This window comes from Salvelinus sp. IW2-2015, linkage group LG36 (genome assembly GCF_002910315.2).
Source record: "Salvelinus sp. IW2-2015 linkage group LG36, ASM291031v2, whole genome shotgun sequence".
NCBI lineage: Eukaryota > Metazoa > Chordata > Actinopteri > Salmoniformes > Salmonidae > Salvelinus > Salvelinus sp. IW2-2015.
Window position 1 is genome coordinate 41,154,260 of NC_036875.1, and position 13,901 is coordinate 41,168,160.

Sequence of the window (13,901 nt, forward strand, 5' to 3'; positions counted from 1 at the left end):
GCACCTAAAGGAACTCTCAAGACCATGAGAAACAAGATTCTCTGGCCTGATGAAACCAAGATTAAACTCTTTGAGCTGAATGCCAAGCCTCACGTCTGGAGGAGACCTGGCACATCCCTACGGTGAAGCATGGTTGGTGGCAGCATCATGCTGTGGGATGTTTTTCAGCAGCAGGGACTGGGAGACTAGTCAGGATCGGTAAAAGATGAACAGAGTAAAGTACAGAGAGATCATTGATGAAACTGCCTCCAGAGCGATCAGGACCGTCAGACTGGGGCGAAGGTTCACCTTCCAACAGAACAACGACCCTAATCAGAGACATTGGTATACCATGTCTCTGATATGAAACACAGAGGCTAAACCTTCACGATCCCTAACCTTATGAGGAGCATGACCTGCAAACCATCAGCCAGGCCATTCCACAGCTTCTGAAAAGTGAAAGCATTCAGGCTGTGATGGGACTTTAGCTACTATTTTCCAGTACCAAAACCATATTATATTTTATTTGACAAAGGGAAGAACCTCATTCAACCACAAGTTATTTCTTTCTCCTTGTCTGGTACATATGACGCATTACATTACCTCACAACCGGTCTGTAATGAGAAGGTACATACAACCATTACATTATCTCCTATCCCCCCACCATGAAGAAGAACAGACACTGGGAAAGGTAACTGAATAATGAATGGCAGGTGAATAAAGGACGTTGTTAGTTATTATTATTAATTATGTCCCTTTACTGGCTCTAAACACAAATTGTCAGGTGGTCAGCACCACTATAGTGGATTCTGCTGAGACTGTGTCCTTACAGCCCTGTGGGAGCGAGGGATTCAGCATGCCGTAAAGAGAGGCCACATTACGCTCACGCGTGACTACGTGGATTTAGAGCAGCCTTGGGTTCCAAAACACATTAAGGCACTTACAATACATTTTAATTGATTTATTTCAGCTTTATTTAACCAGGTAGGCTAGGTGAGAACAAGTTCTCATTTACAACTGCCGACCTGGCAAGATGAAGCAAAGCTGTGCGACACAAAACAACACACAGTTACACATGGAATAAACAAACATACAGTCAATAACACACAGAAAAAGTCTATATACAGTGTGTGCAAATGAGGTAAGATAAGGGAGGTAAGGCAATAAATAGCCATAGTGGCGAAATAATTACAATTTAGCATTAAATTACTGGAGTGATAGATGTGCAGAAGATAATGTGCAAGTAGAGATACTGGGTAAAAGGAGAAAAAAATTTAAAAGGAGAAGTAATTTTCTCTGATGAATCCCTTTCGATTGTTTGGGGCATCTGGAAAAAGCTTGTCCAGAAGACAAGCGTGAGCGCTACCATCAGTCCTGTGTCATGCCAACAGTAAAGCATCCTGAGACCATTCATGTGTGGGTTTCTTCTCAGCCAAGGAAGTGGGCTGATCACAATTTTGCCTAAGACACAGCCATGATAAAGAATGGTACCAACACATCTTCCCGAGAGCAACTTCTCCAACATCCAGGAACAGTTTGGTGACGAACAAATGCCTTTCCAGCATGATGCCAGCACTTTCCATAAGGCAAAAGTGATAACTAAGAGGCTCGGGCGGAACAAACATCGATATTTTGGGTCCATGGCCAGGAAACTTCCCCAGACCTTAATCCATTGAGAACTTGTGGTCAATCCTCAAGAGGCGGGTGGACAAACAAAAACCCACAAATTTCTGACAAAACTCCAAGCATTGATTATGCAAGAATGGGCTGCCATCAGTCACGGATGTGGCCCAGAAGTTAATTGAAGCATGCCAGGGTGGATTGCAGAGGTCTTGAACAAGAAGGGTCAACACTGCAATATTGACTCTTTTGCATCAACTTCATGTAATTGTCAATAAAAGCCTTTGACACTTATGAAATGCTTGTAATTATACTTCAGTATCCATAGTAATATCTGACAAAAATATCTAAGACACTGAAGCAGCAAACTTTGTGGAAATTAATACTTGTGTCATTCTCAAAACTTTTGGCCACGACTGTACATACTTTACATTGTGAGATCAGAAATAACACAAACGGGGATGTTGTTTTGACATGGCATTAAAACAGTTCTGAGGTCGTAACGTTAGGGAGAAAAACGACAGGCCAGAAGCAAGACTATGAAGAGTCACAGAGAGTGAAATGAAAGCAATCAATCTAGCGAGATTTAAGTGAGAAGTGGATTTTGCACCTCTCAAAACACAGGAATGGATGGCTTAAAACACAGGAAATGCGATGGCTTAAAAAACACAGGGAAATGGATGGGCTTAAAAAACCACAGGAAAATGGATGGCTTAAAACACAGGAAAGATGGCTGCAAAAACACAGGAAAGTAGATGGCTGAAAAACCACAGGAAATAGATGGCTGAAAAACACAGAAATAGATGGCTGAATAACAACGTCCTTTATTCACCTGCCATTCATTATTCAGTTACCTTTCCCAGTGTCTGTTCTTCTTCATGGTTTGGGGGGGAATAGGAGATAATGTAATGGGTTGTATGGACCTCTCATACAGACYGGTGTGAGGTAATGTAATGGTCATATGTACCAGACAAGGAGAAAGAAATAACTTGTGGTTAAATGAGGTTCATCTCCCTTTGTCAAATAAAAAATAATTATGGTTTTGGTACTGGGAAAATAGTAGCTAAAGTCCCATCACAGCCTGAATGCTTTCACTTTTCAGAACTGGGGAATGGCTGGCTGATGGTTTGCAGGTCATGCTCCTCATAAGGTTAGGGATCGTGAAGGTTTAGCCTCTGTGTTTCAATCAGAGACATGGTATACCAATGTCTCTGATTAGGGTCGTTGTTCTGTTGGAAGGTGAACCTTCGCCCCAGTCTGAGGTCCTGATCGCTCTGGAGCAGGTTTTCATCAATGATCTCTCTGTACTTTACTCTGTTCATCTTTTACCCGATCCTGACTAGTCTCCCAGTCCCTGCTGCTGAAAAACATCCCCACAGCATGATGCTGCCACCACCATGCTTCACCGTAGGGATGGTGCCAGGTCTCCTCCAGACGTGAGGCTTGGCATTCAGGCCAAAGAGTTGAATCTTGGTTTCATCAGGCCAGAGAATCTTGTTTCTCATGGTCTGAGAGTCCTTTAGGTGCCTTTTGGCAAACTCCAAGCGGSATGTMATGTGCCTTTTGCTGCRGAGTTGCTTCTGGCCACTCTACCGTAAAGGCCTGATTGGTGGAGTGCTGAAGAGATGGTTGTCCTTCTGGAAGGTTCTCCCATCTCCACAGAGTTACTCTGGAGCTCTGTCAGAGTGACCGTAGGGTTCTTGGTTACCTCCCTGACCAAGGCCCTTCTCCCCTGTTTGGTCAGCTCTAGGAAGATGAGGGTGGTCTCCAAAYGTCTTCCATTTAAGAATGATGGAGGCCACTGTGTTTTTAGGGACCTTCAATGCTGCCGAAATGTTTTGGTACCCTTCACCAGATCTGTGCTTCGACACAATCCTGTCTCGGAGCTCTACGAACAATTCCTTCGACTTCATGGCTTATTTTATGGAAGTTTTTTTCAGCTGTGGGATAGAACAAGGATGTAACGTAACAAAACGTGGAAAAAGTCAATGGGTCTGAATACTTTCCTAATGTACTATATGTCTGTATGAGAATGTTTTATTGATTGTGTGTTGTCTGTTTCCCCTCTGGCAGAATGAAGTCACCCTGCTGAGAAATGAAGTGGATCAGTTGAAGTATCTTCTGGCTCATAAATATTGTCCTGTAGCCGCCAAGAAGAAGAAATCTGCCTATCACAGTGAGTAATGTTCCATTACTCTCACCCCGGGACCGCCCGCTAAATACATCCAAAACCAGCCCTGCTAACCGCTCGCCAGAGGGACACGTCTCRCTCATCGCCWAGGCCAAMACCTCCTGAGCTATCGACACATAAGGCCGTTCTCTCTTTGAAAAACTTCTGAGAAATTGAGCTATTCGTGTGCCTTTTTGTATCCAGGCAAGTCATGTGTTTTGAGGTGTCATATTGTTTTAAATGTGGTTTACCTTCATCTTTATGGAAGCCTACATGAGTGAAGGCATTAGCAGATATACGATAAGCTCCAATTTTTTATGTTTTTATTCTTTAATGTTGCAAATCTGTGCATCGTGTTTGCCATATCCAGCCTCTTCATTTAAATTTGCTGTTGTCAGTAGAACGGGCTGTTGGGAGACGATGGTTGACTCACTTTRCCCAACAGTGCCTGTTTCTCAGGTGCTTGTTGTAAAACTTATTGGCTGCCAGGTTTCACCAGTCATTGTGTAAGCACTTCTGTAAGAACATGTTATACTTTTCCACCATTTCAGCCCCATTTGCCTCTCTGTGTTTTTAGAATCTAGATTTTTTTTTGTCAGTTCAGCTTTGAGCTCATACCTCACAATCTCTATTTGATGGGTCAATATGTGTAATGCAGAGCCACGTCTGGATTGGATTGACAATGATTTCCTCCAAGATGAGTCCATTATTGCTGAGAGGAGAGCTTGACAAGACTGTGGAGCTTTGTCAATGAGAGGTGCCGCAGCTCTGCTGTTCATTCTGCGTTCCTATTGTTAACCATAGCTGACACGCCTCGTGCTTATTCTGGGACTGATGGCTGAATGGCTCCCAGGCTGTACTGACCTGTCACAGACGGGAATCATTTGGTTGTCTGAGATTGTTTCTCGACTACGATTTGTGGATGAATTGGGTCATATTTTGGGGCGGTAGGTAGCCTAGTGGTTAGAGCTGATGGGCCAGTAACCGAACGGTTGCTAGATTGAATCCCCCGAGCTGACAAGGTTAAACATCTGTTGTTCTGCCCCTGAACAAGGCAGTTAACCCACTGTTCCTAGGCCGTCATTGTAAATAAGAATTTGTTCTTAACTGACTTGGCTAGTTAAATAAAGGTAAAATAATAATCTTTCTCAGGTATATAGAATGTCCCCCCAGCTAGTTGATACAGTGGAGAAAATAGACTCGACTCATCCTGTTACTTTACGGAAGCATTCTATTTTTGAAAGGTGAGGTTGCGGGAGACGACATCAGCCTGTACATGCTCTACTATACTGTCAATACTGTGACAAAAAAATGCTTCATCCTTCCTTATGTCTGGTAACATGTTTCATTATCCAGCCCCGGGCTCCCAGCATCCTCCGTCTCTGTCCGGTAACATGTTTCATTATCCAACCCCGGGCTCCCAGCATCCTCCGTCTCTGTCCGGTAACATGTTTCATTATCCAACCCCGGGCTCGCAGCATCCTCCGTCTCTGTCTGGTAACATGTTTCATTATCCAGCCCCGGGCTCCCAGCATCCTCCGTCTCTGTCTGGTAACATGTTTCATTATCCAACCCCGGGCTCCCAGCATCCTCCGTCTCTGTCCGGTAACATGTTTCATTATCCAGCCCCAGGCTCAGGTCCAGGCACTCAGCTACAGCAGGTGGGAGGAAATTACCCAGCCTACCCTACAAACATACCAGGCCGTGCTTCCTCTTGGCACACCAAATTGTAAATTTTGCTTCTGGTAAAAACCACATCAGAAATAATTTTAAGGGCTGCTTAGGGGAACCAGTAAAGCTGCGTATGATAAAATATCAGCCTTCTGCTCCTGTGCTTAATGCCATTAAGAGTAATAATACACAATGGAATATAGTACAAAAAGACCAGGCTGATTTACTCTGGGGTCAGCCTTATGATTTACTCTGGGGTCAGCCTTATGATTTACTCTGGGGTCAGCCTTATGATTTCTTCTGGGGTCAGCCTTATGATTTCTTCTGGGGTCAGCCTTATGATTTACTCTGGGGTCATCCTTATGATTTACTCTGGGCTCAACCTCATGATTCACTCTTGAGGTCAGCCTTATGCAGGGACAAATGTCAGAGCGATTTGCACTAAATCACCTGATCAAAGTGTGGTCAGTACGAAGGCAGCGGGAGCCCTCCCACACAGAGGGCCTTTTTAAAAGAAATTTTATTGCAACTTTTCGTATTATGGGATCTGTATCTTACGTTCTCAAATACCAAGCCCAATCATTAATTACCTAGTGTCATTTCAACTGACTACCTATCATAAGCTATATTAATTATCATAGTGGTCTTCCTCATTCCTTTTTGAGTCAGAGCATGATTGAGTCAGGATCCAGTTAATTCAATACAACTGCCTAGCATTTGGTGGCATTTCGAGATTAAGCCTTGTGTATTTTCCAGTGTGAGCATCATTAAAATCAGGTGCTGTAATCATCTGTTACAGTAGCTACAGTAGTTGGCAAGGTAGGAAAAAAACGAATGAGAACGCAGTGAGGATTGGGAATCACTGCCACATGCCCCAGAATGTAACGTCCCCTTATGACTTTGGTTKAAAATAATATTGTAATTTCAATATATAAAGGCTTTAATTAAAAAATTGTAAGAGGCATTGGCAAAACTAGGCCTAGGATAGTACATACAGTGCATTCTGAAAGTATTCAGACCCCTTGACGACTTCCACATTTTGTGACGTTACAGCCTTATTCTAAAATGGATAAAATAAATACAAATCCTCAGGAAACTTGGCGCTATCCCTACGGTGAAGCATGGTGGTGGTAGCATCATGCTGTGGGGATGTTTTTCAGCAGCAGGGACTGGGAGACTAGTCAGAATCGAGGGAAAGATGAACAGTGCAAAGTACAGAGAGATCCTTAATGAAAACCTGCTCCAGAGTGCTCAGCACCTTAGACTGGGGCGAAGGTTCACCTTCCAACAGGACAACGACCCTAAGCACACAGCCAAGACAAGGCAGGAGTGGCTTTGGGACAAGTTTCTGAATGTCCTTGAGTGGCCCAGCCAGAGCCCGGACTTGAACCCGATTGAACATCTCTGGAGAGACCTGAATATAGCTGTGCAGCGATGCTCCCCATCTAACCTGACAGATCTTGAGAGGATCTGCAGAGAAGAATGGGAGAAACTCTCCAAATGCAGGTGTGCCATGCTTGGAAAGCGGTACCGGAGCGCCAAGTCTAGGACCAAAAGGATTCTCAGCAGCTTTTACCTCCAAGCCATAAGACTCCTGAACAGGGAATCAAATGGCTACCTGGACTATTTGCATTTTTTTTCACTGTCTTTTCACTGTTGTTTTTTATTTCTTTACTTATCTATTGTTCACCTAATACCTATTYTTTACTTAAATATTGCGCTGTTGGTTAGGGCCTGTAAGGTCTACACCTGTGATACACTTTGGTTTGATTTGTTGCTTCATACCCATGAAGACTCGAGGCTGTATCTGCTGTCAAAGGAGCTTCAACTAATTATTGAGTAAAGTGTCTGAATACTTATGTAAATGTGATATTTCAGTAAAAAAAATGTTTATACATTTGCAAAAATTTCAAAATGTGGAAAAAGTCAAGATATTTTCCGAATGCACTGTATCAGTTCTAAATAGATTGGCCAACAGAGGTTACTCCTAATTAGGGTTGCAAAGATCCCAGTAATTTACCAAAATCCATTGCAATCTATGGTAACATTGTATTCATGTACACTACCGTTGAAAAGTTTGGGGTCACGAGGAAATGTCCTTGTTTTTGAAAGAAAAGCAAAGCTGGAAATGGCAGATTTTTTTTATATTTTTAAATGGAATATCTACATAGGCGTACGGAGGCCCATTATCAGCAACCATCAGTGATGTGTTCCAATGGCACATTGTGTTAGCTAATCCAAGTTTAGCATTTTAAAAGGCTAATTGATCATTAGAAAACCCTTTTGCAATTATGTTAGCACAGCTGAAAAACTGTTGTTCTGATTAAGGAAGCAATACATCTCGCCTTCTTTAGATTAGTTGAGTATCTGGAGCATCAGCATTTGTGGGTTAGATTACAGGCTCAAAATGGCTAGAAACAAAGAACTTCTGAAACGCGTCAGTCTATTCTTGTTCTGAGAAATGAAGGCTATTCCATGCGAGAAATTGCCAAGAAACTGAATATCTCGCACAAAGCTGTGTACTACTCCCTTCACAGGACAGCTCAAACCAAAATAGATAGAGAAGTGGGAGGCCCCGGTGCACAACTGAGCAAGAGGACAAGTACATTAGAGTGTCTAGTTTGAGAAACAGACGCCTCACAAGTCCTCAACTGGCAGCTTCATTAAATAGTACCTACAAAACACCAGTCTCAACATCAACAGTGAAGAGGCGACTCCGGGATGCTGGCCTTCTAGGCAGAGTTCGTCTGTGTTCTTTGGCCCGTCTTAATCTTTTCTTCTTATTGGCTAGTCTGAGATATGGCTTTTTCTTTGCAACTCTGCCTAGAAGGCCAGCATCCCGTGTATCTCATAAGCTGTAGGCCACACTATCTACCGAGAGGGTTTTCATCTGTATTCTTTGTAGCTTTTTACATACCACCACAGTCAGAGGCTGGCACTAAGATAGCATTGAATGAGCTGTATTCCGCCATAAGAAAATGCTCAACCAGAGGTGGCGCTCCTAGTAGCCAGGGACTTGAATGCAGGGAAACTTAAATCCGTTTTACCAAATTTCTATCAGCCTGTTAAATGTGCAACCAGAGGAAAAATAACTCTGGACCACCTATACTCCACACACAGAGACGCATACAAAGCTCGCCCTCCATTTGGCAAATCTGACCATAATTCTATCCTCCTGATTCCTACTTACAAGCAAAAATTAAAGCAGGAAGCACCATTGACTAGACCAATAAAAAAGTGGTCAGAGGAAGCAGATGTTAAGTTACGGGACTGTTTTGCTAGCACAGACTGGAATATGTTCCGGGATTCCTCCGATGGCATTAAGGAGTACACCACATCAGTCATTGGCTTCATCAATAAGTGCATCAATGACGTCRTCCCCACGGTGACCGTACGTACATACCCCAACCAGAAGCCATGGATTACAGGCAGCATCCGCACTGAGCTAAAGGCTAGAGCTGCCGAATTCAAGGAGCGGGACACTATCCCGGAAGATTAGAAGGAATCCCGCTACGCCCGCCGAAGAACCATCCAACAGGCAAAGCGTCAATACTGGCCTAAGATCGAATCGTACTACACCGGCTCTGACGCTCGTCAGATGTGGCAGGGCTTGCAAACCATTACAGACTACAAAGGGAAGCACAGCCAAGAGCTGCCCAGTGACACAAGCCAACCAGACAAGCAAAACTACTTATATGCTTGCTTCGAGGCAAATAACACTGAAACTTGCATGAGAGAACCTGACCAACTGTCAAGTGTCTTCACTGACATTTTCAACCTCTCCCTGTCCGAGTCTGTAATACCAACATGTTTTAAGCAGACCATCATAGTCCCTGTGCCCAAGAACACTAAGGTAACCTGCTTAAACGACTACCGACCCGTAGCACTCACGTCTGTAGCCATGAAGGGTATATGCAACAGTTGGGCCGCCTGGCTCGTTGCGAACTAATTTGCCAGAATTTTACATAATTATGACATAACTTTGAGGGTGGTCAATGTAACAGCAATATTTAGGCTTATGGTTGCCACCCGTTAGATATAATACGGAACGGTTTCGTATTTCACTGAAAGAATAAACGTTTTGTTTTCGAAATAATAGTTTCCGGATTTGAACATATTAATGACCTAAGGCTCGTATTTCTGTGTGTTATTATGTTATAACTAAGTATGATTTGATAGAGCAGTCTGACAKAGCGGTGGTAGGCAGCAGCAGGCTCGTAAGCATTCATTCAAACAGCATTTTCCTGCGTTTTGCCAGAAGCTCTTCGCTGTGCTTCAAGCCKATCAACTCCCGAGATGAAGCTGGTGTAACCGATGTGAAATGGCTAGCTAGTTAGCGGGGTGTGCGCTAATAGCGTTTCAAACGTCACTCGCTCTGAGACTTGGAGTAGTTATTCCCCTTGATCTGCATGGGTAACGCTGCTTCGAGGGTGGCTGTTGTCGTTGTGTTCCTGGTTCGAGCCCAGGTAGGAGCGAGGAGAGGGATGGAAGCTATACTGTTACACTTGCAATACTAAAGTGCCTGTAAGAACATCCAATAGTCAAAGGTTAATGAAATACAAATGGTATAGAGAGAAATAGTCCTATAATTCCTATAATAACTACAACCTAAAACTTCCTACCTGGGAATATTGAAGACTCTGTTAAAAGGAACCACCAGCTTTCATATGTTCTCATGTTCTGAGCAAGGAACTTAAACGTTAGCTTTCATACATGGCACATATTTCACTTTTACTTTCTCCTCCAACACTTTGTTTTTGCAATATTTAAACCAAATTGAACATGTTTATTTATTTGAGACTAAATTGATTTTATTGATGTATTATATTAAGTTTAAATAAGTGTTCATTGTTCATTCAGTGTTGTAATTGTCATTATTACAAATATATATAATAATCGGCCAATTTTAATCGGTATCAGCTTTTTTTGGTCCTCCAAGAATTGGTATCGGCGTTAAAAATTATAATCGGTCGACCTCTAATCCTGACTGGTTGCATCACTGCCTGGTATGGCAACTGCTCGGCCTCCGACCGCAAGGCACTACAGAGGGTAGTGCCAACGGCCCAGTACATCACTGTGGCCAAGCTTCCTGCCATCCAGGACCTCTATACCAGGCGGTGTCAGAGGAAGGCCCTGAAAATTGTCAAAGACTCCAGCCACCCTAGTCATAGACTGTTCTCTCTGCTACCGCACGTCAGGCGGTACCGGAGCGCCAAGTCTATGTCCAAGAGCCTTCTAAACAGCTTCTACCCCCAAGCCATAAGACTCCTGTACATCTAGTCAAATTGCTACCCAGACTATTTGCATTGCACCTCTCCCCTTCTTTACATCACTGATACTCTCTGTTGTCATCTATGCATAGTCACTTTAATAACTACACCTACATGTACATACTACCTCAACTAACCGGTGCCCCCGCACATTGATTCTGTACCGGTACACCCCTGTATATAGCCTCGCTATTGTTATTTCACTGCTGCTCTTTAATTATTGTTACTTTTATCTCTTATTCTTATCTGTATTTATTTTTTWATTTTTTTACTTCACTGTTGGTTAGGGGCTTGTAAGGAAGTATTTCACTTAAAAGGCGTTGTATTCGGCACTTGTGACAAATACAATTTGATTTGATTTGATAATCTGTAGTTCCCAAACAGGCCACTGATAAAATTCCTGAAATGTTTTTGAAAGTTAAAAAAAATGATTGTAGTTGACTGATTAACTTTTAAAAGTTTCCAGTAATATATCCTGCCTTAGCAACCCTACTCCTGATCCTGTTTTGGAATATCAGCGCAGTGTATTGAATATAAGCTATGCATTTTGATTAATTGTTGTATATGTACTGTATAAAACATGTGATGATCAAACCACAAAGCCAAAATAGACACACTGTGTGTTCACTGTGTGTTAGCAGCGTCTGAGGAGGACAGCTATGAGGAGATGTCAGTCCCAGACAGCCTTCAGAGCGAGGCCATCTAGCACAGCTCCGTCAGCATATCCAACGGAGTCAGCTCCTCCTCCATGACCCCTGCGGTCTCCGCCCTCGCTTCGGCCCCCGTCCCAATCAGAGCAGCCCAGAGCACAGAGGAAGACCAGCCACAGGGGGGTGCTGCCCTGTTCACCACACAGACTCAGCCCTCGGGAAGCTGATCAAGCCCACCCTCACTGGGGAAAGGAACTCTCACCCCGCTTCAGTTTGGACTATACTGTTTCCTTTCTGTTTCTTTTGACTTTTAAAACTTGTCTTATAAAACAATGGATTTTTAATGGTGAGCGAGCGTTGCGCCTTTTCCTGTCTTTTGATTTTCTTGAAATGCAACGTTCCTGAAAAGCACAACATGATAGTTTGTGGAAAATTGGTAAATATGCGAGAGAACAAATCATTTTAGGAAATTGTTGTTGAAAATGGAACTGATTGTCTAATTCTCTTGTATTTATTTAATTTATTGACTGTATACCCATACTTTTTGTTTTGGACCTCTGCGACCTATGAAGTTGTAATGACTCAATCAGTGCAATGTCAATGAGACTTTACCAAAAGTGTATTGTGGCTCGCCTGGAATGTATTTGGTTTTTAATGTCCCTTTATAAGTATCTTTATGAAGAGACGTAAGAAACTTTTATTGTTTTGCCTTTTCCATTTTGCACATAATGAAAGATTAGGGTTTACGTTTTGTAGTGTTTGACTGTTCATGCAAAGTACTGGCAGTGTTGAGGTAGATTTAAATACCTGTCTCATTACAAAACTTCAGTGATTTGATTAGATCTGAACAGGCAACTTTTTTTTGTGAGTAAGTTCGCTGCATCTGCCGGTAGCATAATGTGGTTTGAATGTTCAGAGATTCCTCCACTTGTAAAATAGTCTTCTTCGGGGGGAGCTTGGGTAGAATTCTGTGTATATTCTTTAACCAACATTCCATCTGTTGTCTGATTGTTCCATGAAGCAGTGATTGTAGGAATGCAGTACATTTTACATTACACAAACATGTTGATGTTGACTTAACCATGTGCCATTACAGTTATTTATCACACGGGGCGTTTCAATGTACATAATTGCTTGGTATAGAGATATCATGCTTATGAGTAATGTTTCTGCTTACGAAGTGACAGTCTATTGCTTTCATGTTCGACCCTGAACACTCTTGGGAAATATTAGTTACTCCTTGAGAACAGAACATGACACTTTTAGGAAACATTATAAATAACATTATTACCTTTCCAGATGTCATGATTTGTTTTTTTTATAGAATAGTTTTAATCTTTTATCCTAATAAGAATTCTTTTTAATTATCAATGAAAGATCAACCTTTTATTGGCCTGCTCGTCTGTTGTTGTACAGTACCTTTAAAAACATTGAACCACATACCGCCACGCCAGGAACTTAACGAGGAATCCAGCATGTATGTTTTTAAGTTGAACTAATACTGCTTTTAGGCATAGTGACACGATTATTTTAAATCAAATGGCCTGCTCTCAAGTATTGGCTTACCATACCAGGTGGTGATACAACCGGTCAGGATGCTCTCGATGGTGCAGCTACTGTGTAGTTTTGAAGATAACTTTATTCAGGTTTTAGTCATTTATCTGACACTCTTATCCAGAGCAAACTGACAGTTGTGAATGCATTTTTGTTTTTCTTCATTCTGGTCAGTAATCCAGATCAGTACTCTCACGTTGCAAGCACTACGCTCTACCAACTGAGCCACACAGGAGCAGGTTTCATCTGTTCCTCATTTAAAGTACTCTCACTGTTGTGTGCTCTCTCTGCATGATTAAATCATTATTTTTTAAGAGAATTAAACTGTTATTAAATAATGTCTCAGTCAAGAAGTAACATTGAACATGTTTCACCTTGAGTTGTAAACTAAATGGTCCTAATTTTATAAAATATTTTGTCCATTGTTTTACCTCTGCTTAACTGATTAAAAGGTGTGTGAAATTGTGTTGGCAGTAAACTTGTAAAAAGTATGTAGCATCTGTGGTAAGGCATTCCTTAGCTCAGGAGAACTTAGGTTGTGAATAAAGTGTTATAAATGGATAAGATGTTGTAATAAATATTTTAATATCTCTTTAAATCCATTTTTGCCTCCTATGTTTTTCTGTATTAATGGGATAGAACCAGTTGGAGTGCAGACCAGATGATCGCTTCTTTCTGACTCAAAGCATGCTTTCTTTTGACCATTTCATTATTTGCTTGTTTATTGTAAAGAGGAAGGACAGGAGGTGAGAACAAATATCTAACATCTGAAGGAAGGCCAGCTGCAGAGGGTGGCAAGCCCCTGCTCCACCACCAGGAGGTATAATGGCACAGGGAGTGAATGAGGAGAGGTGGTTCTCAGCTAATGACCCTGTGTAGCTGGTCGATTTAACTAGCCAAGTCAGTTAAGAACAAATTCTTATTTACGATGACAGCCTACTGGGGAACAGTGGGTTAAATGCCTTGTTCAGAAGAACAGATTTTTA

At 42.2% G+C, this 13,901-nt stretch overlaps 1 protein-coding gene across 1 annotated transcript in view; it reads left to right on the forward strand.

The window, feature by feature from the left end:
* The window catches only part of LOC111959522 (cyclic AMP-dependent transcription factor ATF-2-like), a 28,129-nt gene extending 14,659 nt beyond the window's left edge, over positions 1–13,470 (forward strand). Inside the window, exons 9-10 of the mRNA XM_070437677.1 lie at positions 3,674–3,776; positions 11,353–13,470. Coding sequence (XP_070293778.1) covers positions 3,674–3,776; positions 11,353–11,417 — 168 coding nt within the window. The 3' untranslated portion in view covers positions 11,418–13,470. The remainder of the gene's footprint in view (positions 1–3,673; positions 3,777–11,352) is intronic.
* The last annotated feature ends 431 nt before the right edge of the window (positions 13,471–13,901 follow it).